General features: G+C 38.8%; 1 protein-coding gene across 4 annotated transcripts in view; it reads left to right on the top strand.

The window, feature by feature from the left end:
• NFATC3 (nuclear factor of activated T cells 3) overlaps positions 1-27,444 on the top strand; it is a 124,190-nt gene that overhangs the window by 81,453 nt on the left and 15,293 nt on the right. For 2 of the 4 annotated variants that reach the window (XR_003001652.1, XR_003001653.1), the window contains exons 6-10: positions 78-218; positions 5,878-5,933; positions 7,236-7,362; positions 14,405-15,406; positions 25,859-25,965. Coding sequence is in view for 2 of the 4 variants with exons in the window: in XM_024733828.1 (XP_024589596.1) it covers positions 78-218; positions 5,878-5,933; positions 7,236-7,362; positions 14,405-15,406 (1,326 nt within the window). In the remaining 2 variants the exon portion in view is untranslated. The remainder of the gene's footprint in view (positions 1-77; positions 219-5,877; positions 5,934-7,235; positions 7,363-14,404; positions 15,407-25,858; positions 25,966-27,444) is intronic. The other 2 variants (XM_024733828.1, XM_024733820.1) reach the window with 1 other exon arrangement.

The raw sequence follows: 27,444 nt of genomic DNA, 5'->3' as shown, positions 1-27,444 counted from the left end.
CTAGACTTTGTCATTTACATATGAAAGAGTGTAAACTAATATTTTGTTTCTTCTCAACTCTTAAAAAAAAAAAACAGCCCAGCGGTCTGCTCAAGAACTTCCTCATATTGAGAAGTACAGTATCAACAGTTGTTCTGTAAATGGAGGTCATGAAATGATTGTTACTGGATCTAATTTTCTTCCAGAATCCAAAATCATCTTTCTTGAAAAAGGACAAGGTAAATAATATAAGATCTGAGTTGACTCAGACATAGAAAACAAACTTATGGTTACCAAACGGGATAGGAGGTGGGGAGGGATAAATAGGAGTTTGGGATAAGCAGATACAAGCTACTATATATACTATATATACTGTATAAACAACACGGTCCTAATGTAGAGCACAGGGAACTATATTCAGTATCTTGTAATAAGCTATAATGGAAAAGAATCCGAAAAAGAATAAATAAATATATATATATACACACAACTGAATCATTTTGCTGTACACTCGAAACTAACATAACGTTATAAATCAACTATACTTCAATAAATAAATAAATGGATAGATAGATAAATAAGATTTGAGTTGATTGAACTCAGACTAAGGGGCAAAAGGTTAAAGTGAATTATTCAGATGTTTCACTGACATTAATCACAAAATAGTTTTCTTAAAGCTATAGGCATCATTTACACAGATTTTACTGTAAACCAAACATTTATTAAATTTTCATATGAATATTAAGTTTTCATTGAGGATGTCTCAACAGTAAAAGAGGGCTTCCCTGGTGGCACAGTGGTTGAGAGGCCGCCTGCCAATGCAGGGGACACGGGTCCGTACCCCGGTCTGGGAGGATCCCACATGCTGCAGAGCGGCTGCGCCCGTGGGCCGTGGCCGCTGGGCCTGCGCGTCAGGAGCCTGTGCTCTGCAGTGGGAGAGGCCACAACAGTGACAGGCCCACGTACCGCAAAAAAAAAACCAGAAAACAAAAACAAAAGTAAAAGAATCCCCCAATATTTCTTCAAGAGAATTGAAAATATAAGTCACACAGAAATTTGGACACAAATGCTTTTAGCAGCATTAATCATAATAGCCAAAAAATGTAAACATCTCAAATACTTATCAACTGATAAATGGATGATCAAAATGTGATATATTCATACAATGGGATATTATTTAGCCATAAAAAAGAATAAAGTACTGATTAATGCTACAACATGGATGACCCTTAAAAACATTTTGCTAGGGACTTCGCTGGTGGTCCAGTGGTTAAGACTCCACACTCCCAATTGCAGGGGACCCAGGTTTGATCCCTGGTTAGGGAACTGGATCCCGCATGCTGCAACTAAGAGCCTGCATGCCACAACTAAAAGATCCTGCGTGCCTCAACTGAATATCCCACGTTGAGGCACGCTGCAACAAAGATCCCATGTGCTGCAACTAAGACCTGGTGCAGCCAAATAAATAAATCAATAAAATTTTTTAACTTATTAAAATTAATTTAAAAAATAAAAACATGAAAAATCTCAAACAACCTAACTTTACACCTCAAGGAACTAGAAGAAGTACAAATGAAGCCCAAAGTTAGTAGAAGGAAGGAAATAACAAAAATTACGGCAGAAATAAGTGAAATAGAGACTAAAAAGACGATAGAAAATATAAGTGAAACTAGGAGATGGTTCTTTGAAAAGAGAAACAAAGTTGACAGACTTCTAGCTAGACTCACCAAGAAAAAAAAGGACTCACGTCAAATCAGAAATGAAAGAGGAAATATTACAGCTGATACCACAGAAATACAAAGGGTCATAAGAGACCACTGTGAACAATCATATGCCAACAAATTGGACAGCCTAGAAAAAAATGGATAGATTCCTAGAAACATACAACCTACCAAAGACTGAATCATGATGAAATAGAATATCTGAGCAGACCAAATACTAGTAGGGCGATTGAATCAGTAATCAAAACCTCCCAACAGACAAAATTCCAGGATCAGACAACTTCACTGATGAATTCTACCAAACATTCAAAGAAGAACTAATACTAAGCCTTCTAAATTTTTCCAAAAAAACAGGAGAGGAGGGAACTATCCAAACTCATTTTTTGAGGCCAGCGTTACCTTGACATCAAAACCATTACAGGCCAATATACCTGATGAACATAGATGCAAAAATCTTCAACAAAATATTAGCAAGCCAAATTCAACAGTACTTTAACAGGATCATATACCATCATCAAGTGGGATTTATTCCAGAGATAGACGGATGGTTTAACATTCACAAATCAGTCAGCGTGATACACCACATTATCATGATTAAAAAAAGCATTTGATAAAATTCATCATCCATTTATGATTAAAAAACTGTTGGTCAGGGGACACGGGTTCAATCCCTGGTCCAGGAAGATGCCACATGCTGCGGAGCAACTAAGCCTTCATGCTGCAACTACTGAAGCCCACGAACCTAGAGCCCATGCTCCGCAACAAGAGAAGCCACCACAGTGAGAAGACAGTGCACCTCAACGAAGAGTAGCCCCTGCTTGCCTCAACTAGAGAAAGCCCACGTGCAGCAACGAAGACCCAACACACCAAAAATAAATAAATAAATGTATTAAAAAAAAAAAAACCTTAAAAAGCTGTCAACAAAGAGGTTGTAGAAGGCATGTACCTTAACATAATAGAGGCTATATGTGACCAGCCCATAGCTAATATCTTTTTTTTTTTTTCATAGCTAATATCTTAATGGTGAAAAGCTGAAAGCTTTTCCTCTTAAGATCAGGAAGACAAGGATGCCCACTCTTGCCACTTTTATTCAACATAGTATAGGAAGTTCTAGCCAGAAAAGTTAGGCAAGAAAAAGAAATAAAAGGTATTCCAATTGGAAAGGAAGAAGTAAAACTGTCACTGTTTGCAGATGATGTGGTATTATATATAGGAAGCTGTAAATCTCTATCAAAAAAACTGTTAAAACTAATAAATTCAGTTAAGTTGCAGGATATAAAACAAATATACAAAAATATGTTGTATTTCTATATAATAATGTACTATCAGGAAGAGAAATTAAGAAAATATCATTTACAATTGCATCAAAAAGAATAAAATACCTAGGAATAAATTTAACCAAGAAGGTGAAAGACGTATGTATCAGAAACTACAAGACGTTAATGAAAGAAACTGAAGAAGACACAAATAAATGGAAAGATATTCTGTGCTCATGGATTGGAAGAATTAATATTGTGAAAATGTCCATATTACCCAAAGCAATCTACCGATTCAGTGCAATCCCTATCAAAGTTCCAATGGAATTTTTCACAGAAATAGAACAATCCTAAAATTTCTGTGGAACTGTAGAAGACCCCAAATAGCCAGAGTAATCTGGAGAAAGAAGAGCAAAGCTGGAGACATCACACTCCCTGATTTCAAACTATATTACAAAGCTATAGTAATTAAATTAGTATGGTATTGGCATCAAAACAGACATATAGATCAATGGAACAGAATAGAGAGCCTGGAAATAAACCTACATGTATATAGTCAATTAATATAAAACAAAGGAGCCAAGAATACACGATGGGGAAAGAACAAGTTTCTTCAATAAGTGGTATTGGGAAAATTAGCCACATGCAAAAGAATGAAAGTGGGCCACTCTCTTAAACCATACACAAAAATTAACTCAAAATGGATTGAAGGCTTGAGTGTAAAACCTGAAACCGTAAAACTAGAAAAATGCATAGGTGGTAAGCCATAGCATAGGTCTTGACAATGATTTTTTGAGTCTGACACCAAAAGCAAAAGCATCAAAAGCAAAAATAAACAAGAGGGACTACATCAAACTAAAAAGCGTCTGCACAACAAAGGAAACCATCAACAAAATGAAAAGGCAACCTACTGAATGAGAGAAAATATTTACAAGTCATATATCTGATAAGGGGCTACTATCCAAAGCATATAAAGAGCTCATACAGCTCAATGGCAAAAAGGCAAGCAATCCCAATTAAGAAATGGGCAGAAGATCCCAAAAGACATTTTTTTCCAAAGAAGATCACAGATGGGCAACAGATATGAAAAGATGCTCTACATTGTTAATCATCAGTGAAATGCACGTCAAAACCATAGAGAGATACCACCTCCCACCTTTTAGAATGGCTGTTATTAAAACGACTAGAAAAAAACAAGTGTTGGCAAGGATGTGGAGAAAAGGGAATCGTTGCATACTGTTTGTGGGAATGTAAACTGGTGCAATCACTACAAAAAAATATTTTGGAGGTTCCTCAAAAAATTAAAAGTAGAACTACCATATGATCTAGTGGTACACTTCTGGGTATTTATCTGAAAAAAACAGAAACACTTAACTTGGAAAAAACATATACACCCCTGTGTTCATTGCAGCAATATTTACAGTAGCCAAGACTAGGTTAAGGACCCTGACCTCTGTGCTCTTAGTACATCCAGACTGCACCTTTATTAGTTATTGTAACCACCACATTTCATTATAATGAACTGTTTATATTTGCCTTTCATCCACAAACTGAAGGCAGGGTATCCTATCTCCATTATCTCAGCAACCCAAAGTGCTTGGCATGTTGGGACCCAGCAGATGATTGCTGAACTGAGCTGTAGTTCTGAGCATTTGTCTGTAGTAGTTCTTGTGCACAAGGGTAGCTCTTAGCTATATTGGACTGGAAGGTGATAGTCACAATCTAGACAGCATTTCATTGAGTCTTCTGATATTTTCACAGACCAGATGAAGTCATGCTAGCTGTGAAGATACTTGTATGGGTTAGTCACTGGGTAAATGCCCATGACATAAAAAGAATGCTGGAGTGAGAGCTCTAGTAGCAGGTGGGGCTTTCCCCAGGTAAATAATTCACTTGGGATGAAGAGACAGAAAATGTGCTGGCCAGATCTTTAGGTGACACAAATCTGGAAAGCCTAAGAAATAGTTCATAAGACCATCAGTATCTAAGAAGATATTGACAAGCCAAGCAATCCTAGAAAATGAAGTCTAGTAGGGGGAAATTAATGTAACAAGGGTTGGGGGTTAAAAAAAAAAGCCAGCTGCATAAGTACACAGTGTGGGAACTTGAGCTTGGCAGTGGGAAATGTGGCAGACAGAGGGACACTGCTGGCCACACACTAAATATATGAGTCAGCATGGTGTAGCTGCTCCAGAAAACTTTTATTAACAGAGACACAGCATCTCCACAGAATTTGGCAAGAGCCTCAGTCACACTCTTATCATTTCTGGATCATTTCTCACCTTCTCTACTCAGTCCTGAGCCTGATGCATTTGGAGGGAGATGGTCACACTGGAGAATTCAAAGAAGAGTAACCAGGAAGGCTAAAATATTGTTTAAGGGATAAATGCAGAACTGGGGGTACTAGCCAGCAGAAAAGGAGACACAGGCAAACAGAGCTGCTTTTAAACATCTGAAGTATTGTCTCACAGAAATGCTCAAGATTTTGGGGTGATGGCTACAAGGAATAGTGCTTAGACCAGGGTTGAATACTAGAAGGAGACAAATGTCGTCTATCATGAAGATAGATGCAATTTTCTAGCAGCAGTTACTATTCCAAAGATGAAATGGGTTACTTGGTTAGGGAGTGAGTTTCCCATTACTTAAGGCATACAAGCAGAAGTTGACCACCACTTGATAGAGGTGTTTTCAGAAGATTTTCAAACATCACTTAGTAGAATAAACTCTCTGGGCCCTGTGAACTTGGGCAGCCCAAGATCTTTCTCCACATTTTTTCCCCATGGGTACACATTTTATTTTCATAATGGAAGTCAGCGAGATAAAGATTCCTTTTGCCAATAAATTTGTGATACTAAATACATTAGATTTTGTATGCTTTTTGACTTGAATTCCTTTTAACTGTAAATTGTTTCTGTCAATAGATGGACGACCTCAGTGGGAAGTAGAAGGGAAAATAATCAAAGAAAAATGTCAAGGGGTAAGAAGTTTACTTCTTTAGAAATATGTAAGAAACTTAATGAGAAAATTGGATAATGCTGCTTTATGATATAGATGAGGAATCTTACTTGTTGAGTAATGGAAAAGTAAATTAGAATTTTTAGAAGTTTGGATGTGAGATACTTTCCTGGTACTAAAATTAAAGTTTAAGAAAGATAAACAGTTGGGTGTCTTTCTTCCCCGTTTTTGTGTATGGGAAAGGAGAAATTAGAAATGAAAGATTATTAGAAGGTTCTTATACTGAAGTTATTTATTTCTCTGAATTCAGTGAAGAGATCAAACAAATTCAGTGAAGAACTTATACAGTGAGCAAAAAATAGGAGGAGGACAAGCCCTCGGGGGGTTGTGTATTTAATACACTATTTCCAGCTCCTTCACATTAAGCCTTCCAGGAATCAGCACTGAAAGTTGTGGTCCCTTCATCCTGGTTGGAATGGAGACAGAATTTTTTCTGGGATAGACAGTACCACTTCCTACAGTGCTCTTCAAAGACCTAGAGAAGTTAGATTAAGGATTGCAGTTGAGGACTTCCCTGGTGGTCCAGTGGTTAAGACTCTACGCTGCCAATGCAGGGGGAGCGGGTTCAGTCGCTGGTCGGGGAACTGAGATCCCCACATGCTGTGCGGCGCGGCCGAAAGATTAAAAAGGATTGCAGTTGATTTGGGGCTAAAAGTTTTCACCCTGCATATGTAAAATTATTCTTAATATAGAAGATTTTGTGTATTGCCAGTTTAGAACATTTTGAATATAAAGTTTAAGATAAGGGAGTTCCCTGGTGGTCTAGTGGTTAGGATTCAGTGCTTTCCCTGCCATGGACCAGGCTCAGTCCCTGGTCGGGGAACTGAGATATCCTGCAAGCTGCACAGTGAGCCCCCCCCCCAAAAAAAAATTTAAGATAAGAAATCTAAACTGTAACACAACTTGGGAACTATTAAACTTGATTAAAAATTAGAACAGACTTCCACTTAAGATGTATAGTAATACGTAATATTTATTACAGCAAAATATCTGGCTGTATAGTATGTAAGACTTTTGATTTCTGCTACAACTAGAAACCCAAGTGGGTGAGTGAAAAGCAATTTCTCCCTTAATGGTTTACTTGAAAGAGCTTTTCTCTGTTAAGACTGAAGTATCCATAGAGTAAATCTCCAGATGACTTATATACCAGTTTACTCGCATAATGAGCCTGAATAGTTAAGATTCATGAGACGTGTTGAGTTTAGCAGGTGCATTTCATTTTTAGTTCTGAGTGTAACACAATCTTGCTTTCCATGCTCCTTAGGCTCACATTGTCCTTGAAGTTCCTCCATATCATAACCCAGCAGTTACAGCTGCAGTGCAGGTGCACTTTTATCTTTGCAATGGCAAGAGGAAAAAAAGCCAGTCTCAACGTTTTACTTACACACCAGGTATGAGGAGTTGTTGTGATGGTTTACTATAGAGCTTTCTTTCATAATGAATAAAAAGTTATTCAATGAATCCTGTATTAGAGTGTTTAAAGGTAGGGTCCTTATAATCAATAAAAATCCCAACGCATGCTTAATCTGTAAAGTTTGAATTGACTTTAAATATTAGATCTGATAGCAATTGTTATTTTGTAGTCACTTATTATAAGGAAATTAAAAGATTGTATCAATAGATTTGAAGTCTGTTTTTCAGGAGTTATCAAAAATCACCAGCACTGTTGGAATAGTAGGTGTTTGTGAATATGTGTGAACTTTCCTTGTGCCCTTCCAGTGCCCTTAGCACTGCAGAAAGGCAGTGTGCCTGTTTCATAGTGTCTTCATCTCAACCATTCCCAATCAAAACCTCTCATTAAATTTTCATTTGGCAAGCAGCAACTGTAGCATGTATTGGCTTTGGGGGAATGTAACATTGATGGCAGAATTCCTGATTTTATAGAGACACCATAACAAAGGAGGCTTTCACACCTTTTTCTGCAGCAGTTCAAGTGCTGTAATTTTCCAGATCTGGATTGTGACACATGAATATTATATGCAGTAATTCACGCTGATGTTTACATACTTAGAGAACAGACATTTATAGAGGTCTTCTCTGTGTTAAGTGCTGCATTTGTCACCAGAACATATAATGATAAAAAAATCATAGTGAACCTTATTCTTCAAAACTTGTAAAAACTTTTAAATGGTTTATAGTAAATGAAAAGAACAAACACATGAATTTGAGAGGGTATTGGTTATTAGTCATTCATTTGTCATCATATTATTTAAAGCCTGGCTGTATTTCATTTAGAGCCTCTGAAGGCCACTTATATTCCAGAATCTGAAAATTATTATTGATCTTGTTAATATATTACTTGGTAATAAAATATTTGAGATAATTTTCAAATAGAATACAAACCTTTGAAAACAAAAGATTTTGATTAGCCATTTCATTTACTCATTAATTCAATAAGTGTTTAAGGGTGCACACTAGTTGGGTAAAACCTCTCTTAGCTTCTCTCATGGAGCTTATAATCTAGTGGAACAAATAGAAGCTAATAAACCTCTAAATAAATAAATTACTTACAAATTTGTAATTAGAAACAGAGGTAAGGAATGTTAAGGAAAGGAAAACAGTGCTGTGGGTGAAAATAACAGAGGGACCCTTGTCTAGGCTAACTGGTTGTGAAAAGACTTCTATGAGGAGTTGAGAACTAGAAAGTAATAGTAATAGTTTATAATTATGTAACATTTACTATGTTTTAGTACTGTTCTAAGACCTTTCTGTATTCATTTAATCCTCTTAATAAACCTATGGGGGCCTTCCCTGGTGGTGCAGTGGTTGAGAGTCCGCCTGCCGATGCAGGGGACGCGGGTTCATGCCCCGATCCGGGAAGATCCCACATGCCGCAGAGCAGCTGGGCCCGTGAGCCATGGCCGCTGAGCCTGCGCGTCCGGAGCTTGTGCTCTGCAACAGTAGAGGCCACAACAGTGAGAGGCCCGCGTACCACAAACAAACAAACAAACAAAACAAACCTATGGGATAGGTTATTGTCTTATTTTACAAATGAGGAGACTGAGTGGCTAAGTAATGTGCCCAAGGTCTCCTAGAGCCAAACATAGGCAGTCTGGTTCCAGAGTCTGGGCTCATAACGTATCCTAGACTACATCTGTTTATTCATTTATTTAGTAAACATATAAAGCATTTAGTGTGTACTGGGTGCTATTCTCAGCAGTTTATACATAATAACTCATTTATCCTCCCATAACCCTATAAGGTAGGTAGTGTTGCCCTTCCCATCTGGCAAGTGAGTGAACTGAGATCACACAGCTAATAAAGGCAGAGGTGAGATTTTAATCCAGGCAGTGTGGCTGTACAGTCTATACTGTTAATTATTGTTAGATAAAGTGTGGGAGAACATTCCACATAAAGGCAGTAGCATATGCAAAGGCCTTATGGTTGGTTGGATCATAGAGTATTAAAAGAGTTGTAAGAAGTGAGTTTTAATAGGGAGGTGACGTGATCAGATTTGTAATTCAAAAATAATTTTTCCCATATTTCTAATGTCACTTTAAAAGATGTCATTGACCAGTTTAGTCTTTTCTCAACTTACTAACTGTGGAGGGTGAGATTTATATGGGAGAGGCCCAAGAAGGTTAAAAAGTGATTCAGACAGCTAGAGTATTTTGAGTATACATAGGAGAGAGCCTCAGTGATGATAAAGAATATCAGGTTTCTGGGAAGGTTGGGAGAGGATAGGATTTAAAATATGCAAGTTGGAATGGACCTTAAATGGGAGAAGGAACAAGAGGGAAGGTAAAGGAGATGAACAAGATGGATATACATTAGGAAGGTTTACAGATTTAGTAATGGAGAGTTTAGGGAGTTTCCATATGATAGCTTCAATTTTGTTTCTGTAAAGAATGACATGAAGTCTCCTATTGTGAGCAGAGTGAGGGGAATGTCGGTGATTTGGCAGTTTAACAGTGTGGAGAAGTTTGAAAAAGTTGTAAAGAGGGAAAAGTAAGTTACCACAGACATGTAATAGGATTCTAGGCATGATCAAAGGACACCTTTGATGTTGATATTGGTTCATTTATGGATACTAATTAGCTCTGCTATGTAACTTTCTTAAGCAGCACTCAGATTCTTCAGGGCAGGTAGTAAAATATGGATAGTAGAGCTCTTCCAGGGTGAGAGTTACTAAAGACAACAGGGTCCAAGAATGTTAGAAAATTCTTTTGAGATGAGGAACTATAGAATCTAACTTGAATAAGAAGGGAGAGAGCTTCTAGAATTGGGGTAAAAAACAATAGGGTCAGCATGTTAGAGGTGTTGATTACTACCGTCATAGTGGTGGTAATAGGCAAACAGAAAGGAGCAAATATAATGCCTTTACATTATCAGCTCTTGAATTGAGAGGACAATATAAAGGCAGAGTCCTAGAGGGCATTACATGTAAGAATGGAAATCAATGGGGCTCCAGAGTGCAGGGAGATATTGGATTGGACTGGAGCTGTCATAACTGGCTTTGTGGTTGACAGAATACAAATCAGGTGGCACACACTAACGAAGGAAGAGTGGACACACAGGAGTGTTTGGACAGTCCTTATTCTGGTTGATTACTGCTTTTTGTCTGTAACATTTGGCTTTTTTCACTTTTTTTCTGAAGTGAAATTTTGAATAAAGTTTTTACAAAGGCAAATACATAACTGTGAATTTTTTTAAAAGACAAGTTGGAAAAAAATTTTTAAAACACCCATATTCTCTTCCACTGTCATTATCTCCTTTTAGATCCTTTTGATCCGTATATAGATACATCCTTTTAAAAATAGAAATGGGGGCTTCCCTGGTGGCGCAGTGGTTGAGAGTCCGCCTGCCGACGCAGGGGACACGGGTTCGTGCCCCGGTACGGGAGGATCCCACATGTCATCGAGTGGCTGGGCCTGTGAGCCATGGCCGCTGAGCCTGCGCATCTGGAGCCTGTGCTCCACAACGGGAGAGGCCACAACAGTGAGAGGCCTGTGTACTGCAAAAAAAAAAAAAGAAAAGAAAAAGAAAAATAGAAATGGGACCATGCTATATTATATATACTAATTTTGTAACCTGAACATTTTTATTTTTCCTTAACAGCAGATAGAGTTTAACAGAATTTTGATAGCTTTTTAGTATTCTACTGTATGACCCTTTGTTATTTTAGAATTATTGTGTTTGTCTTTTTAATTTTATGAATTCTTTATATTAGAGATTTTAGCCATTTGTTTATGTTGGGGCAATAATTCCTTTTTAAATTTTATAAAAGTTTTAGATATTCGTAAGTTGCATGTTTTTTATTAAAGGATTTGTTAATTTGTTTCCTTTTTGGCAACCCCCTAGCAATAGGGATCTGACCAATATCAATATCCAATGGAGGAATAATCATTAGCTGCAAGTGGCTGATTAAAAATTTTTTTCTTTAAATTAGGGATTGTGTTTAGTATTATTTGTCCCACAATCCATTTACTTTGTAGAATGAAGACAGTTAGCAGCATATGTGTATGATTCACAAATTACCCTTACCGCAGATGGTAATAGAGCACACAGCCCTTCCTTAGTGGTGCTGTCTGAACTTCTGCCCAGCTTCTAGCTTCAGAACTTCCAATGTGGGAGACTCTACCCCCACCCTAGAGGAAATGTGTCTCCCTCTGAAGCCCAGCAGAAGTTATTTGTACTTGGGGGTACCATCTGAGCTCTGGCTTTTGGCATCATGGGGATTTTTCAGAGCAGCATTAGAGCCAAACTCTTATGTATAATATTTTGCCTGTGGAAGGGTATATTCTGTGTTCCAAATAGTTGACTGGACAGACTGACTTTTGTATTGTGGTTGTTTTGATTGGGAGAAAAAGCATGCCTTACAGTCAGGAGATCAGATCTCAGCTCTGCCACAGACTGTACCTACTGATTAACCTCTATAAAATGAGGATATAATACTAAAGCAGTGGTTTTCAAATTGCTTAGGTTGTTTATTCTTCAAATAAAATCTTATGCAAAAAGCCAGTATATGAAAAAGGATGAAAGCCAGCTTGGGTGCTCTCTTTGCACTGGAAAAGGAAATCCAGAGCTCTTTCTCTTTACATCCTGTTCTTCTACATCCACCACTTCAAGAAGAGTGTGAGGCTTCTCATGGTTTGAAAACCACTAGACCAGTTGATTTTTTTTTTTTTCCTGGATGCCTCTGTTCATCAACATTCTAAGTTTGAGAATTAGCATGTATAATACAAAAGGTAGAGTTATTGTGTTTCTAAAACTCATCTCATTGTAGGTATTATAAGATCTGTTTAACTGTATTTCCCTCCAAACAAGAATAAATTACCATAGACCAGCGGTGAGGACTTCTTATGGTTTGGTCAGGTTGGAGTCTGAATCTCTTATAGACAAAAAGAGTGATACTTGATTTGGCAGAGTGGAAATGCACTCGATTTAGTAGAGCCAATTCTCAATCTGGCTACCCACATGTCAGTCAGGAACATAGAAATAAGGATTGGAGCATGCAAAAAAGATGGATGTTATGCTGTAGTTTTCAGTCCCTCTGTCTCCTTTTTAGTGCATGATAACCAACCACTTATGTAACCAAGGGCCCCACCTGTTCCATTAAGGATTAAGGGATGAGAGTAGGCTTTCTTGGATATTCTCCTTCCTTATGTAGAAATATGACTCTGGATATAGGATTCACTGTAGTTTTCCTGGGACCAGAGTAGGAGCTGAAGTAGAAGACAAAAAAATCCAGTAGTCCAAGGACAAAGTTCTAGTTCTGCCAAAGTCAGAAGAAAAGTAAGTGCATCAAGACATTAGGGGGAAAAAAAAAGAAACGAAAAAAAAAAAGACATTAGAGAGGTCAGGAGCCAGTAGACACGATGAACCATACTTGAAATACCTGAGCAAGAATCAGAAACTGGATGGAGGTCTGGGTCAAGAACATGAGCATTGTGGCAGAAGCAACGAGATTGGTGATATACCTTTCTCTCAGTCCTTAGGGTTGTTGTCTCATTGTTAGAGGTGGGCTCACCAGTTGCCAGATTTAGAGGCTAAAGCAGATGAATAATGAACCTATCCTGTTCTTCTAGGAAGCCAGAGCAAAGTGCAGAACTCAAATGCACCCCAAACAACTGCTCCATTAATTACCTCTTCTACAGTAAAATATACTATCAGGGCTATCTTAATTCTTACCTTCATTTTCTCAGATTGAGACCATGCTTATGTGAAGAGACTTGTACTTGGCAAAGGTTTAATAAATGGACAGATGAGATTTGACCTTGCTTTGGGTCTCATTATTTTCCTTTGACATAAAATGGAGTTTCTTATATTTTGTGAAGATCATGAAAATTTTAATTATGTTAATTTTTAGTACAAACTTGGAAGGGACAATGAGATGTGAATTTAGGAAAATTATTTTTTAATGTATTATTGCACTTCAATAGGAGGCTAAAGTAGATAATTTTTAGAAAAATGGACTGAAGTGCTTGCCAAGAGAAACAATGACATCAGTTGTTTCGACACACAGTAAATTAACGGCTCTTTTCTGTTTTGATATGCATATTAAATAAAATAAGCAAAATGCATTGATTCCTACTTTAAGCAGTCCTTTCATCAAGTAGACTCAAACTAATTCATGGATCTGCTACTTTTCTAATGTCATAAAGGATGATGATTGGTATTTGTAACCTCTGCTTGCTTGGTGGAATGGTGAAGTAGAATTTCCGTTGGTAATACAGTATACTGCAGTGAATAAAAGCATGGACTTTGGAGGCAGAAAAACCTGCGTTCAAGTCCTTATGATACCACTTAGCTGCTGTGAGATCTTAGTGTCTTTAATCTCCTCTTCAGTATACTCACTCATCTATAAGGCAGGGATAATAATAATCCCTCATAATGATCTTGGGGTTTTAAAAAAATTATTTATTTTTAAATAAGTAATATATATACATGGTGGAAAACATTCAGAAGTCCCCAAAACTTAGACAGTAAAAAGTAAATCTTCCTCATGCTCCTATCCCCTATTCACCTAGTTTCCCTTCCCAGCAATAAACACAACAGTTATCAGTTTATTGTGCATCTTTCCAGAGATATCCACACATATATAAGCAAAAACGTGTGTACATGTGTATATGTGTGTGTGTATATACATACACAATATTTTTCGTGAATTGTGACATATACACATGTTCTGCAATTGACTTTTTTTTACTTAACAACGTGTCTTAGAGATCTTTCCAATATCACTTCATAGAGGTCTATGCAGTATTGGTTTGTTTTTTTTTTAACTTGAATACTTTTGAAGCAAGAACCACTCCGTGTTGTCTTCTTTTTACTGGTTTCACATATTTTATATTATCTGTCTTCCCTGAAGGCATTTGAGTTTTCAACCCCTGGCTTGTGTGTGCACTACAGTTGTGTAGCCTAGAATGAAGGCCTTTCATAATTATTTTATGTATTATGTAATAACATTTGCATTAATCACTTTCTTTTCAGTTTTGATGAAGCAAGAACACAGAGAAGAGATTGATTTGTCTTCAGTTCCATCATTGCCTCATCCTGTCCAGACCCAGAGGCCTTCTTCAGATACAGGACACCTACATGACAGTGTACTGTCTGCACAGAGAAGCTTGGTTTGTCCCATCCAGCTAACATATGCATCCATGGTAACCTCAACCCATCTGCCACAGTTGCAGTGTAGGGATGAGAGTGCTGGTAAAGAACAGCATATGATACCTTCTTCAGTTGTGCACCAGCCTTTTCAAGTCACACCAACACCTCCTGTAGGGTCTTCCTATCAGCCTATGCAAACTAATGTCGTATTCAATGGACCAACTTGTCTTCCTGTTAATGCTGCCTCTAGTCAAGAATTTGATCCAGTTTTGTTTCAGCAGGATGCAGCTCTTCCTAATTTAATAAATCTTGGCTGTCAGCCACCATCATCCATACCTTTTCATTCTTCAAATTCAGGCTCAACAGGACATCTCTTAGCCCACACACCTCATTCTGTGCAGACCTTGCCTCATCTGCAGTCAATGGGATACTGTTGTTCAAACACAGGACAAAGATCTCTTTCTTCTCCAGTGGCCGATCAGGTTACAGGTCAGCCTTCCCCTCAGTTACAACCCATTACGTATGGTCCTTCACATTCAGGGACTGCTACAACAGCTTCCCAAGCAACCTCTCATCCCTTGGCCAGTTCACCGCTTTCTGGGCCACCATCTCCTCAGCTACAGCCTATGCCTTACCAGTCTCCTAGCTCAGGAACTGCCTCATCACAGTCTCTAGCCACCAGAATGCATTCTGGACAGCACTCAACTCAAGCACAAAGTACAGGCCAGGGAGGTCTTTCTGCACCTTCATCCTTATTATGTCACAGTTTGTGCGATCCAGCTTCATTTCCACCTGATGAGGCAACTGTGAACATTAAACCTGAACCTGAAGAGCAGGAACCTAACTTTTCTACAATTGGTCTTCAGGACATCACTTTAGATGATGGTAAGTTCATCTTTATGCTTTGAAGCAGTGAAGATCCAGGAACTTCCTTCCCTCAAGAGTCATGAGAAAGTTACCATGGATTGTTTATTGGCATATGGTTGGGCTTTTTAATAAGTTGTTTTTACTAGAAATATGTTGATATATGACTCGGAAGATAGACATGAACATATATGCTTTAAAGTCTATTTTACCACTTATATCTGTTGGGAAGGGTGAGACCTTGAGTAATAACCTACCACCTATTTGTGATGGAACTGAAGATGTGAGCTTTTATTGAGCATTTTTCCTTTCAGAACATACAGTGAGGTCACAGTGTCTAGAGAATGGAATTCAGAAGTGTTAATTCATTAAACGTTGCAGAATGCCACCTCTTTGCAAGGCACAGAGTTAAATGCTAGGAATACTAGAAAGGTATGAGGATAGAGTTCTTGTCCTTGAGGAGACTCACACAAGTAAAGAACCTGCTTCTCTGTGGCCCTGCCAGCTTGCTGAGTCAGATAGTGGTGATGGTACAAGACCAGACTGGTTTGCTGCTGGTGGTACAGCTGTTGGCACCATGATAAAAAGAAGCTATTTATGTAAATGTAGCAAGTTGGTATGTAGACCTCTGTTTTTATGAAATCATAAATTGGACAGCAAACTCTGGAAATTAATTATTTTAATAATTGAAAATTCCCCCAAGGTAGGATTTTCAGGTAATAATTTTAGAGTTTATTCTTGGCTTTGTCATTTATATGGTAGTGAAATTTTGTCGAAATAGGAATTCAGTGAAAGCTACCTGTGTAAGTGTTGTACAATATGAAAAATTTGAAACATGGACACAATTTTAATTCTCTCTCTGATTCTGTATTAATCTGTAGAAAAGTAACTCTAGGGCAGCCATCTCCTTTATACATCTGGAGAGGCTATTTACTACTTAGTTGCAAAGCTGGTTTTAAATTCCAAACATAAGGGAAAAGGAAGGTATATAAAATGATAAAATGTGGGAGCCCCCACCCTAGCCCTGACCTGGCACCAGGGCTTTACTGTCAGATGAGTATATGAGGATACAATGATGCAGTAGGTCTTAGTCACTTACAACCAAGATATAAAAGAAGCACATTGAGAGATCAGCAAAGAGATGTGAAAGATTCTATAAGAAGGATTCAGAGAGGCTTCCTTGAGGAGATGACTTTTAAGCCAGTCTTGGAGGATGAATATATTTTTCAGTAAATAAGGATCAATCACTTCTTATCCTTTTGGCTAAGAACAAGTGTAGTATCGGTAAATGAGAATCAAAGGGAAAACCAGACAACAGAAGCAGAAACATAGAGCTATGTCTGGGAAAGTATGATTTTCTGTGGCTGGAGGGCAGATGGCATACTAGAGGACGGCTTTCAAAGCCACAAGGGGATATGCCAGGTCATTTGTGTATAAACAGAAGGTATAGCTGTAAACAAGCAAAACCCACAATTTGCATAGCATTGTTATCTAATTTAACTCTTACTGATTCTCTAGATAGCTATATTTAGAGAATCAGACTTTCTGAAGATCACATAACTGGTAAGTAGCAGAGCTGAGACTGGAGGCAGGTCTTTTCAGTCTAGTCTTTTTCTTGCAGTACTACAGCTGCCCCCCAGCAACAGCAGGCTGTGGTGGTTAGAACGCAGCACTAAAGGGGATCCCCCAAGCTTTTTTAATTCCTAGAGAATAGTGGAACGTTCTCTAGGAATGCATGTGCAGAATTTCACTGCATGAATATATGTTCACAACAGCATCTGATCTGTCACACTTGTATTGCATTCAAGGTTTGTGTTTAGAATTTTAATCCCTGAAACAAAGGGTGAGACCTGGAATGTGATAACCTACCACTTCAGTGATGCCACTGAAAACACAAGATTTATTAAGCAGGTCTCATAGCTGCTGGGTATTCCAGCTCATTTTCTTTCCAAATGAAGACTGTTTTTCTAAAAAGAGACCAAAGCTGGAACCTGCTCTTTCTAATTTACCACAGATTGAGTGATTTTGGGGGGGACAGCAAATTGGAACTTTTAGAAAGGTTTTATGGAATTTTTATTTATTTCATCTTTTGAATATGTCAAGATTCTTTTGAATATGTGAAGATATGTTGCAGAAACAGAGAATCTGGAAAAATGAGGTCTATGAGGGCAAATATAAAAGCAATTTCATTTTTGTTCCATTCACAATTAAGCAAAGTTCCCCACAGAGGACAAGGACTGGCTGATGAATTCCCTTATTGCCACCTATCAGGAGACTTGATAGAAGCTCAGTGGTGGCACTTCCCTGGTGGTCCAGTGGTTAAGACTCTGCGCTTCCAATGCAGGGGGCGTGGATTTAATCCCTGGTCGGAGAACTAGGATCCTTCATGCTGTGCGGTGCAGCTACAAAAAAGCTTAAAAAAAAAAAGAAGCTCAGTGGTGACACTTCCCTGGTGGTCCAGTGGTTAAGACTCTGCGCTTCCAATGCAGGGGGCGTGGATTTAATCCCTGGTCGGAGAACTAGGATCCTTCATGCTGTGCGGTGCAGCTACAAAAAAGCTTAAAAAAAAAAAAGAAGCTCAGTGGTGCTAGCGGTAATTAAAGAGGGGGTGGGAGAACTAAAATACACTCCTGGGCACCTCAGATTATTGGATGTATAATTTTTGCAATTTACATTTTGATGCTATCAAATATCAAGTGAATTTTTGATGTTTGCCAACTGACTCATTGATTTTGTTATTTTGATTTGCCCTTTTTTTTTGGATTTGCCTTTGAAGGTAAACTAGAGGCTTAGAAAATCCTACAGTTCTGCAGAGTTTTAATATAAATTCATTAAAAAACAATAATAACATATTTCATAGGCCTTGAACTCCTACTTGGAACTCTAGTACTTGAATGGCCCCTTTCTGGTAAGCTTTAAAAGTAAGCCATAAAACACGCCAAAAAGGATTAGAAGTACTTAAAGTGAACTTTGCAGTTAGCTTGAGCTCAGGTTTTATTTTAACTTTTCTATATTGTGCTAAGCATTAAGTACAAAGTAATTTCCACTCCGCAACTAGAGGACACAAGTAATTTCTTTAAATTTGTCTTATACTAGTTAAATATACTTATCATCTAATCCTAATAACTTTCATTAATCCTATTTGTTTTATATTTATTTACCCTTTTTTTAAATCAAATTAAAGATTAAGACAAATAACATATCCTTTTTATTTTTGAAATTTTTAATTAAGTTGGAGTCTGTCAAGAATCATTCAGGTATTACTTGACTGTTACTTTTAGAAATACGGACATTAACACCTTAATTTTTTATTATAAATTCAGTGACATTTAATAGAGAAGATATTAGTGCACCTCAGCTCAGAAATTCAAGACTTGTAGAACTAAAAATACTGTAATACAGCTCCCCCATTTTATAGATAAAGAATCTGAGTTTTACAGAGCTTAAGGTATTCATCCAGGGTAACACTGATTTAATAGCAGAGTAAAGACTAAAACCCAAGTCTCCTGGTTCCTAATTCAGTACTCTAAGAGCTTTTTCAGTATCTGCAATCATGTTTTTCATCAGTCTGTGGTTTGAGACCGTGGATGTAGAGCAAGCAGAATAGATGAAAGAAAGTGCTGTTTTCTCAGCAGAGCCTTGGTTTGTGAGAGGGGCCAGGGCAATCTTAAAATTCTAGATTCTCAGTATAGACGAAGTTTTAAAGGCTCTCTGCTCCATCCTCATCTTTCACACTGGAATTCATACTCTGGTATCCCTAGTGATATTATATTCCTGTTGGTCTCTTCATCTCCAGATTCTTTGGAACATCTCAGGGCCTTTTAAGTTCCAGCTGCCCTTGTTTTATGTGGGCTCTGATGCCTCTGGAATAATGCAGAACAAATCTAATCATTGTTCTGTAATAATCCTTCACATCTGTGAAATCTTGATCTCTTTCCCAAGTCTTAAAAACACTCCAGCAATTTCATCCTTCCCTCAGCCTCACTAACATGGTAGTTCCCTTCTGTTTGAACCCTGGTGTTTAGTTCCTTTTCACAGGGCGTATCCAGAAGGGAACACTCTAGCCAGCTCAAAGTGGATTGGGACCGTCACCTTCCTTGTTCAGAAGACTTTATTTATCAGTTTGGTGTTAGGTCAGGGGATTTTCTTAGCTCCATCTTGCTGTTAATTTAGTGAGTCATAAGTGCTAGTCATTAGTCATAACTAAATCACATCTATTCTGTATCCCCACCCCCCACCCCTCCACCGTGGATTTTTACATATGTTTTTGGAACCCAGGACTAAACTTTGCAGTTTAGTTTGTTCAGAAACTGAATCCTTGTTCAGTTTCATTGAGGTGATTTTGACCCCTCATGTCAATCTTCCAAACTCAGAAGAGTCCCAGAAGCATTTCTCGTTTTCAGAGTAATGCGGCTCCCTCCTCAGGGGGATTATTCCTTGGGGTAGTAGCAGCAGCAGAATACTGACCTTTACCAATTGATGTTCTCTTTCAAGCAGTCTCTTGGAAGGCTGTAATATATACTTACTCAACCAATTAGAGTGTTGTTCAAAATTCTTTTGCTACTTTCATTTTTCTTTGCTACCTAAGTGTACCATTGCCCCTGCTTGGAAAGCATGTGCTACTCTGTAAAATTATCAGTGAGTTTTTACTCAGATGTTAAAGTTTGTGTGCCTGGAGCTGTAATTTTTCCTAAACACTTCTGTGCATTATGGTGTGTATGTCCCAGATTTGGACCAAGTGATATGCATTAAAACAGTACAAAAATATAGAAATTGTCACAGCTGTGTTTTGAGCATTTTAATTAAGATTATAGTATTGTTAAACTAGACTGTCTTAGACTTTTAAATACAGGCCCATTTAATTTGTGATTGAGCTGAATCCAGTAAGAACTTTCCATTAGAGTCCCTCAATTCCCTCTTGTCCTCCTTCTTTCACAGACTAACAGAACCGTAGCTACAGCTCTTCAGCAGAGAAGAGGGTACATGTTAAATATAGCCTGACCTGCTGCTGTGGTGAAAACTGACACTGCCACTTGCAGGCTCTGTGCAGTAACATGCTGATCCTGAATGTAGGGCAATTGCTAATTTGACTGTAAACAGGGACTCTAGACGTGACCTCTGCTGCTGCAGTTCTATATAGGTGACAAGCAGATGAACCTGCTTTCCAGTTGCAAGGAAATGATAAATACAAGATTCAGGTGATTAACTTGGATGGGAAAGTCAGGAGACTGGTATGGAGGAGCAGAAGGGTAAATATTATTGTCAGTGAGCTAGCCCACCTGTTGGATACTCGTTTAATGGTGTTTATTGTATTTAAATAAATAAAACAAAAGAAAGCCATGCATAGCCAATAATGAGACTGGGTCCCAAATGAGGTGTTGAATCATTTAGGGGCTCAGTAGTGAAGGGAGGTAGATAATACTGAACTTTCTCTTTCAACTAGGACTCTGGGTAACTCATGAATACTCTTCTGGGAAGCATACATGTACCATCCAGCCTCAAACATATTTATGATGGATAATTCCAGAGGCAAAAAGTCCCACAAATAATACCCATGTAGGCTTTGGATCATGGCTTACGCAGAACGGATCATGATGGGGATTCAGGACCTTAGACACAACCACTCTTGGACATATAATAAGAAAATTTAATTTTTAGACCCAGTGAAGCAAGAGCAAGCATTTGAGAAGACCTTTTATTTCTCATATCAGGTGTATCTGTGTTATCTTACATGGCACAAATTAGTTATATTGTATATGAACAAAATTTTTTCCTTGAATCAACTTGACACTAAAATTTATACATAAACTGGGAAAAATCCAAGAGAGGTTACCAGTAAATAGCCAGCATATCACAGCATATCAGAAGTCTTCAAAATAAATTCACTTCAAAAAGTGTATTTAAAAATAATTGATGAATTAATTTTCTGTCTCACGTGTATTGCATATATATTTTGCCAGTTCATTTGTTTACCAGTTTTTAAAATAGTGTTTTGATCTATAGAAATGTAAAATATTTAGGTGGTCCAACCTAATATATCTTTTCTTTTTGATTTCTGTTTGTCTGTTTGTTTTTATTTTTGGCTGCATTGGGTCTTCATTGCTGCGCGAGGGTTTTTCTCTAGTTGCAGTAAGCGGGAGCTACTCTTCGTTGCGGTGCGTGGGCTTCTCATTGTGGTGGCTTCTCTTGTTGTGGAGCACGGGCTGTAGGCACACGGGCTTCAGTAGTTGTGGCACATGGGATCAGTAGTTGTGGCTCACGGGCTCTAGAGCGCAGGCGCAATAGTTGTGGCGCACGGGCTTAGTTGCTCCACAGCATTTCTTTTTGATCTGTGCTTTGGGAATCTTGTTTAGAAAGGCTTATCTCACCCCAATGTTATACAAAGTTCCCACTTATATTTTCCTCTAGGACTTGAATGATCTTACTGTTAATATTTAAATTTTTTATTTAACCTAGACTTTATTGGAGTATAAGACACTGAGTTGTAAGGTATTGAGGGTGGGATCTAAATTTAGTTTTTAAATACTTCACTGGTTGCCCCAACACTATTTATAGTATGTATTTCATTGATTCTATTGGGCACTTTTTATTTCAAACATGTTAACATCTTTGAAACCTGGATGTATCTGTGATAAATGTTTTACAATCTAAAAATAATAATAATGAATTATGGTTACTGTTTCTTGATAATAAAACTTTTTTTTTGAACACTGGTAGGCACTTTGCTCGTAGCTCATTAGTTCTTCCCAACAATCTGTAAAAAGTGAGTTATTAACCTTATTTTCAGAGATGTGGCTGAGAGAGTTTAAGCACAGTGTTATATGACCACAGACACTGGGACTGGCATTTGAATCCAGGTCTGTCTGAAATTTAGATTGTCTTGCACGTGTTTAGTGGCTTCTGAAATAACTATCGTTGATTACTTTATATAATCTCACTTCTATAAACACAATAAACATAGTAACTTTCTGATGTCTGTCAAGTGTAAGATACGAAGCCAGTGTCTAAAGATGTATTCTATTTTAAAATTCTTATCCTGTTTCTGAGTTCCTTTGGAAATGAATCATTCACGGGGACAAAAGTATTTTATTTACTTATTTTTTATTTATTTATTTTTTTGGCTGTGTTGGGTCTTTGTTGCTGTGTGAGGGCTTCCTCTAGTTGGGGCGAGAAGGGGATACTCTTCGTTGCGGTGCGTGGGCTTCTCATTGCAGTGGCTTCTCTTGTTGCAGAGCACGGGCTCTAGGCTCGTGAGCTTCAGTAGTTGTGGCACACAGGCTCAGTAGTTGTGGCACACGGGCTTAGCTGCTCTGCGGTGTGTGGGATCTTCCTGGAGCAGAGATCGAACCTGTGTCCCCTACATTGGCAGGCAGATTCTTAACTGCTGTGCCACCAGGGAAGTCTGTACAATTTTAAATACAGTAAATAAACCTCATTGATGAGGTAACATTTGATCAAAAACTTGAAGATGAGACGAAAAAACCTTGAAGATGAGGAAATTACCAATGTAGATACCTGGGGGAAGAGTATTCTAGGCCAAAGGGACAAGCAGAGGAAAGACCTTAAGGTAAGAGCATGTCTGGCTTATTGAGGAATGGCAATGAGGCCAGTGTGGCTGGAATATGAGGGATCTAGAGGGAAAGTAGTAGGAGATGTGGTCAAGGAGGAAATGGGGAGCCAAACGTGTAGGGCAACAGTTCTCAAACTTTTTGGTCTCAGGACTCCTTTTTTTTTCTTTTTAATTGAAGTATAGTTGATTTACAGTGTTGTGCGAATCTCTGCTGTACAGCAAAGTGACTCAGTTATACATACATAAACATTCTTTTTTTATATGCTTTTCCATTATGGTTTATCACAGGATATTGAATATAGTTCCTTGTGCTATACATTAGGACCTTGTTGTTTATCCATTCTAAACATAATAGTTTGCATCTACCAAACCCAAACTCCCAGTCCCTCCCTCTCCTTCCCCCCCGCCCCCCTTGGCAACCACAAGTCTGTTTTCTATGTCTATGAGTCAGTTTCTGTTTTGTGGATAAGTTCATTTGTGCCATATTTTATATTCCACATGTAAGTGATATCATGTGATATTTCTCTTTCTCTGTCTGATTTACTTCACTTAGTATGATACTCTCTAGTTGCACCCATGTTGCTGCAAATGACACTGTTTCATTCTTTTTTATGTCTGAGTAGTATTCCATTGTATACATGTACCACATCTTCTTTATCCATTCATCTGTCAATGGACATTTAGGTTATTTCCATGTTTTGGCTATTGTGAACAGTGCTGCTGTGAACATAGGGGTGCACGTATCTTTTTGAATTATAGTTTTGTCTGGGTATATTCCCAGGAGTGCGGTTGCTGGATCATATGGTAATTCTATTTTTAGTTTTCTGAGGAATCTTCATACTGTTTTCTATAGTGGCTGTACCAACTTACATTCCCACCAACAGTGTAGTTCCCTTTTCTCCATACCCTCTCCAGCATTTATTTGTAGACTTTTTAATGAGGGCCATTCTGACCAGTGTGAGGTGGTACCTCATTGTAATTTTGATTTGCATCTCTCCAGTAATTAGTGATGTTGAGCATCTGTTAGCATGCCCATGTGTTTTCTGCCCTTTTTTGTGTGTGTGGTACGCGGGCCTCTCACTGTTGTGGCCTCTCCTGTTGCGGAGCACAGGCTCCAGACACGCAGGCTCAGCGGCCATGGCTCACGGGCCCAGCCGCTCCGCGGCATGTGGGATCTTCCCGGACTGGGGCACGGCACGAACCCATGTCCCCTGCATCGGCAGGGGGACTCTCAACCACTGAGCCACCAGGGAAGGCCCTGCCCACTTTTTGATTGGGTTGTTTGGTTTTTTGTTGTTGAGTTGTATGAGCTGTTTGTATGTTTTGGAAATTAAGCCCTTGTCTGTCATATCATTTGCAAATGTTTTCTCCCATTCCATAGGTTGTCTTTTCGTTGTTTTTTTTTTTTTAATGGTTTCCTCAGCTGTGCAAAAGCTTGTAAGTTTGATTAAGTCCCATTTGTTTATTTTTGTTTTTATTTCTATTGCCTTGTGAGACTGACGTAAGAAAACACTGGTATTATGTCAGAGAATGTTTTTCCTATGCTCTCTTCTAGGAGTTTTATGGTGTCATGTCTCATGTTTAAGTCTTTAAGCCATTTTGAGTTTATTTTTGTACATGGTGTGAGGGTGTGTAAATCAACTTCATTGATTTACATGCAGTTGTCCAACTTTCCCAGCACCACTTGCTGAAGGGACTGTCTTTCTCAGGACTCCTTTATAATCTTAAAAATTTTTGAGGATCCCCAAGAACTTTTATTTGGGTGGTTTGTATGTATCAGTTTTTATTTGTATTAGAAGTTAAAACTGAGAACTTTTGAAAACAAGAATACACAGACACTTTCCGTCACCCATCACAGCAATGAAGTCATCACATACAATTTGTTTCCGAGTGGAAAACTCCTCTGTAAACTCAGGAGAGAATGATAATGAAAAAGGCAAAAAAATTTGGTATTATTATAAGGAGAATTTTGACCTCGAAGACTCCCTTAAAAGTCCTCAGGGAACCCCACATGTCCTTGATCACACTTTTAAGAACTCTTACATAGGGTCTTGTAGGCCTTTGTTGTAGAGTTTTGAACAGATGAGTCATCATGATCTGATACAGGTTTGTTTTATTTATTTACTTATTTATTTATTTTTGGCTGTGTTGGGTCTTCATTGCTGGACGCGGGCCTTCTCTAGTTGTGGCGAGGAGTGGCTACTCTTCATTGCGGTGCACGGGCTTCTCATTGTGGTGGCGTCTCTTGTAGAGCACAGGTTCTAGGCGCGTGGGCTTCAGTAGTTGTGGCACACGGGCTTAGTTGCTCCATGGCATGTGGGATCTTCCTGGACCAGGGCTCGAACCCATGTCCCCTGCACTGTCAGGTGGATTCTTTTTTTTTTAAGAATTACTGTTGTTTTTTGGGGCTACATTAGATTTTCGTTGCTGCACGCAGGCTTTCTTTAGTTGCATCGAGTAGGGGCTACTCTTCGTTGCGGTGCGCGGGCTTCTCATTGTGGTGGCTTCTCTTGTTGTGGAGCATGGGCTCTAGGTGCATGGGCTTCAGTAGTTGTGGCATGTGGGCTCAGTATTTGTTCAACGAGGGCTCTAGAGTGCATGCTCAGTAGTTGTGGCGCATGGGCTCAATTGCTCCACAGCATGTAGGATCTTCCCAGATCAGGGTTTGAACCCATGTGCCCTGCATTGGCAGGCGGATTCTTAACCACTGCGAGGCAGAGTGATTCTTAACCACTGCGCTACCAGGGAAGCCCCTGATATAGGTTTTAACAGGGTCACTCTGGCTGCTGGGTAGAGAGGCAAGGGCAGAAACAGGGAGACCAGTTAAGATGCTATTATAGTAATCCAGGCCAGAAATGATGGTTTGGACTAAGAGATGGACTGATTTTTGATGTATTTTAAAGGTAGAGCCAGTAGCATTTCCTGACAGATTCCATGTGAGATGTGAGAGAAAGAAGATGACACGAATGGGGTTTTGCCTGAGCAACTGAAAAGATGGCATTGCTGTCAGGTAAGATGGGGAAGGCTCTGGATGGAGCAGGTTTTGGAGAAAGATCAGGTGTTCAATTTTGGATGTGTTTTGTTTATGGTATCTGTTGAACATTCAAGTAGAGATATAAAGTAGTCAGTTGGCTGAAGTCTAGAGTTTAGAAGTGAGTTATAGACTGAAGATATAAATTTGAGGGTTGTTGGCATGCAGGAGGTAGTTAAAGCCACCAGACTAGATGAGGTCATTAAGTGATAATTGTCCTGCCTTTATCATTTAGGTAATAATAATTGTATTTCTATAAAATGTTGCAGAGTGCCTACACTTACATTTCAGGAGACTTTGAACAAATAAGTAAACAAATTCACAAGCTCATAAACAGATTTACAAGGGTTAAACAACTTCCCTTAGGTCACCAATCCAGTAAGTGATGACAGTACGGTTCCAAAGCCTTTCTTTTCTAATACCCACCAGATCATTGTCTGTTTGTATAAACCAGAAAAGCCTATATATCGATAAGGTGGCTAAAGTAAGCAGCTTGGTCAAGAGGCAGCTTTGACGAGTGGGGAAATTTTGCTCATCTTCCCACAGACATAATTTATAAATATTTAAATTTTCAAAACTTTTTTATAAAAGGAACAGATTCTGGGACTTCCCTGGTGGTCCAGTGGGTAAAACTCCATGCTCCCAATGCAGGGGGCTCGGGTTCAATCCCTGATCGGGGAACTAGATCCTGCGTGCATGCTGCAACTAAGTGTCTGCATGACACAACTAAGGCCCAGCACAGCCTAAATAAATAAATAATAAATAAAAAAATTTAAAAAAGGAACAGATTCCATATCCCAGATTTATAAATTTTAAGAGGGATTTACAGAAGTCCTCCAGGTGTTGCTCTTTTTTTGCGGTACGCGGGCCTCTCACTGCTGTGGTCTCTCCCGTTGCGGAGCACAGGCTCTGGACGCGCAGGCTCAGCGGTCATGGCTCATGGACTCAGCCGCTCCGCGGCATGTGGGATCTTCCCAGACCGGGGCACGAAACCGTGTCCCCTGCATCGGCAGGCAGACTCCCAACCACTGCGCCACCAGGGAAGCCCCAGGTGTTGCTGTGAGTCAATGGTTCGATCTGTGAAAACCTCATTCAGTCATTTCATACAATGTTCTCCTATGAGAAAACCCACAGTTTTTTTTCTTAATACTTATTTTATTTATTTATTTATGCCGTGCCGGGTGTTAGTTGCGGCACACGAGATCTTTTAGTTGTGGCATGTGGACTTCTTTAGTTGTGGCATGTGGATGCTTAGTTGCCACATGTGGGCTTCTATAGTTGTGGCATATGGACTTAGTTGCAGCATGCGGGCTCTTAGTTGCGGCAGGCATGCAGGATCTAGTTCCCCAACCAGGGATTGATCCTAGGCACACTGCATTGGGAGTACGGAGCCTTACCCACTGGACCACCAGGGAAGTCCCACACAGTTTGTTTTTGAAAATTTTAAAATTCGGTAGA

This window comes from Neophocaena asiaeorientalis, unplaced genomic scaffold, assembly GCF_003031525.2.
Source record: "Neophocaena asiaeorientalis asiaeorientalis breed wild unplaced genomic scaffold, Neophocaena_asiaeorientalis_V1.1 scaffold90, whole genome shotgun sequence".
Classification (NCBI taxonomy): Eukaryota; Metazoa; Chordata; class Mammalia; order Artiodactyla; family Phocoenidae; genus Neophocaena; species Neophocaena asiaeorientalis.
This window is presented reverse-complemented; position numbering and strand designations above follow the sequence as displayed.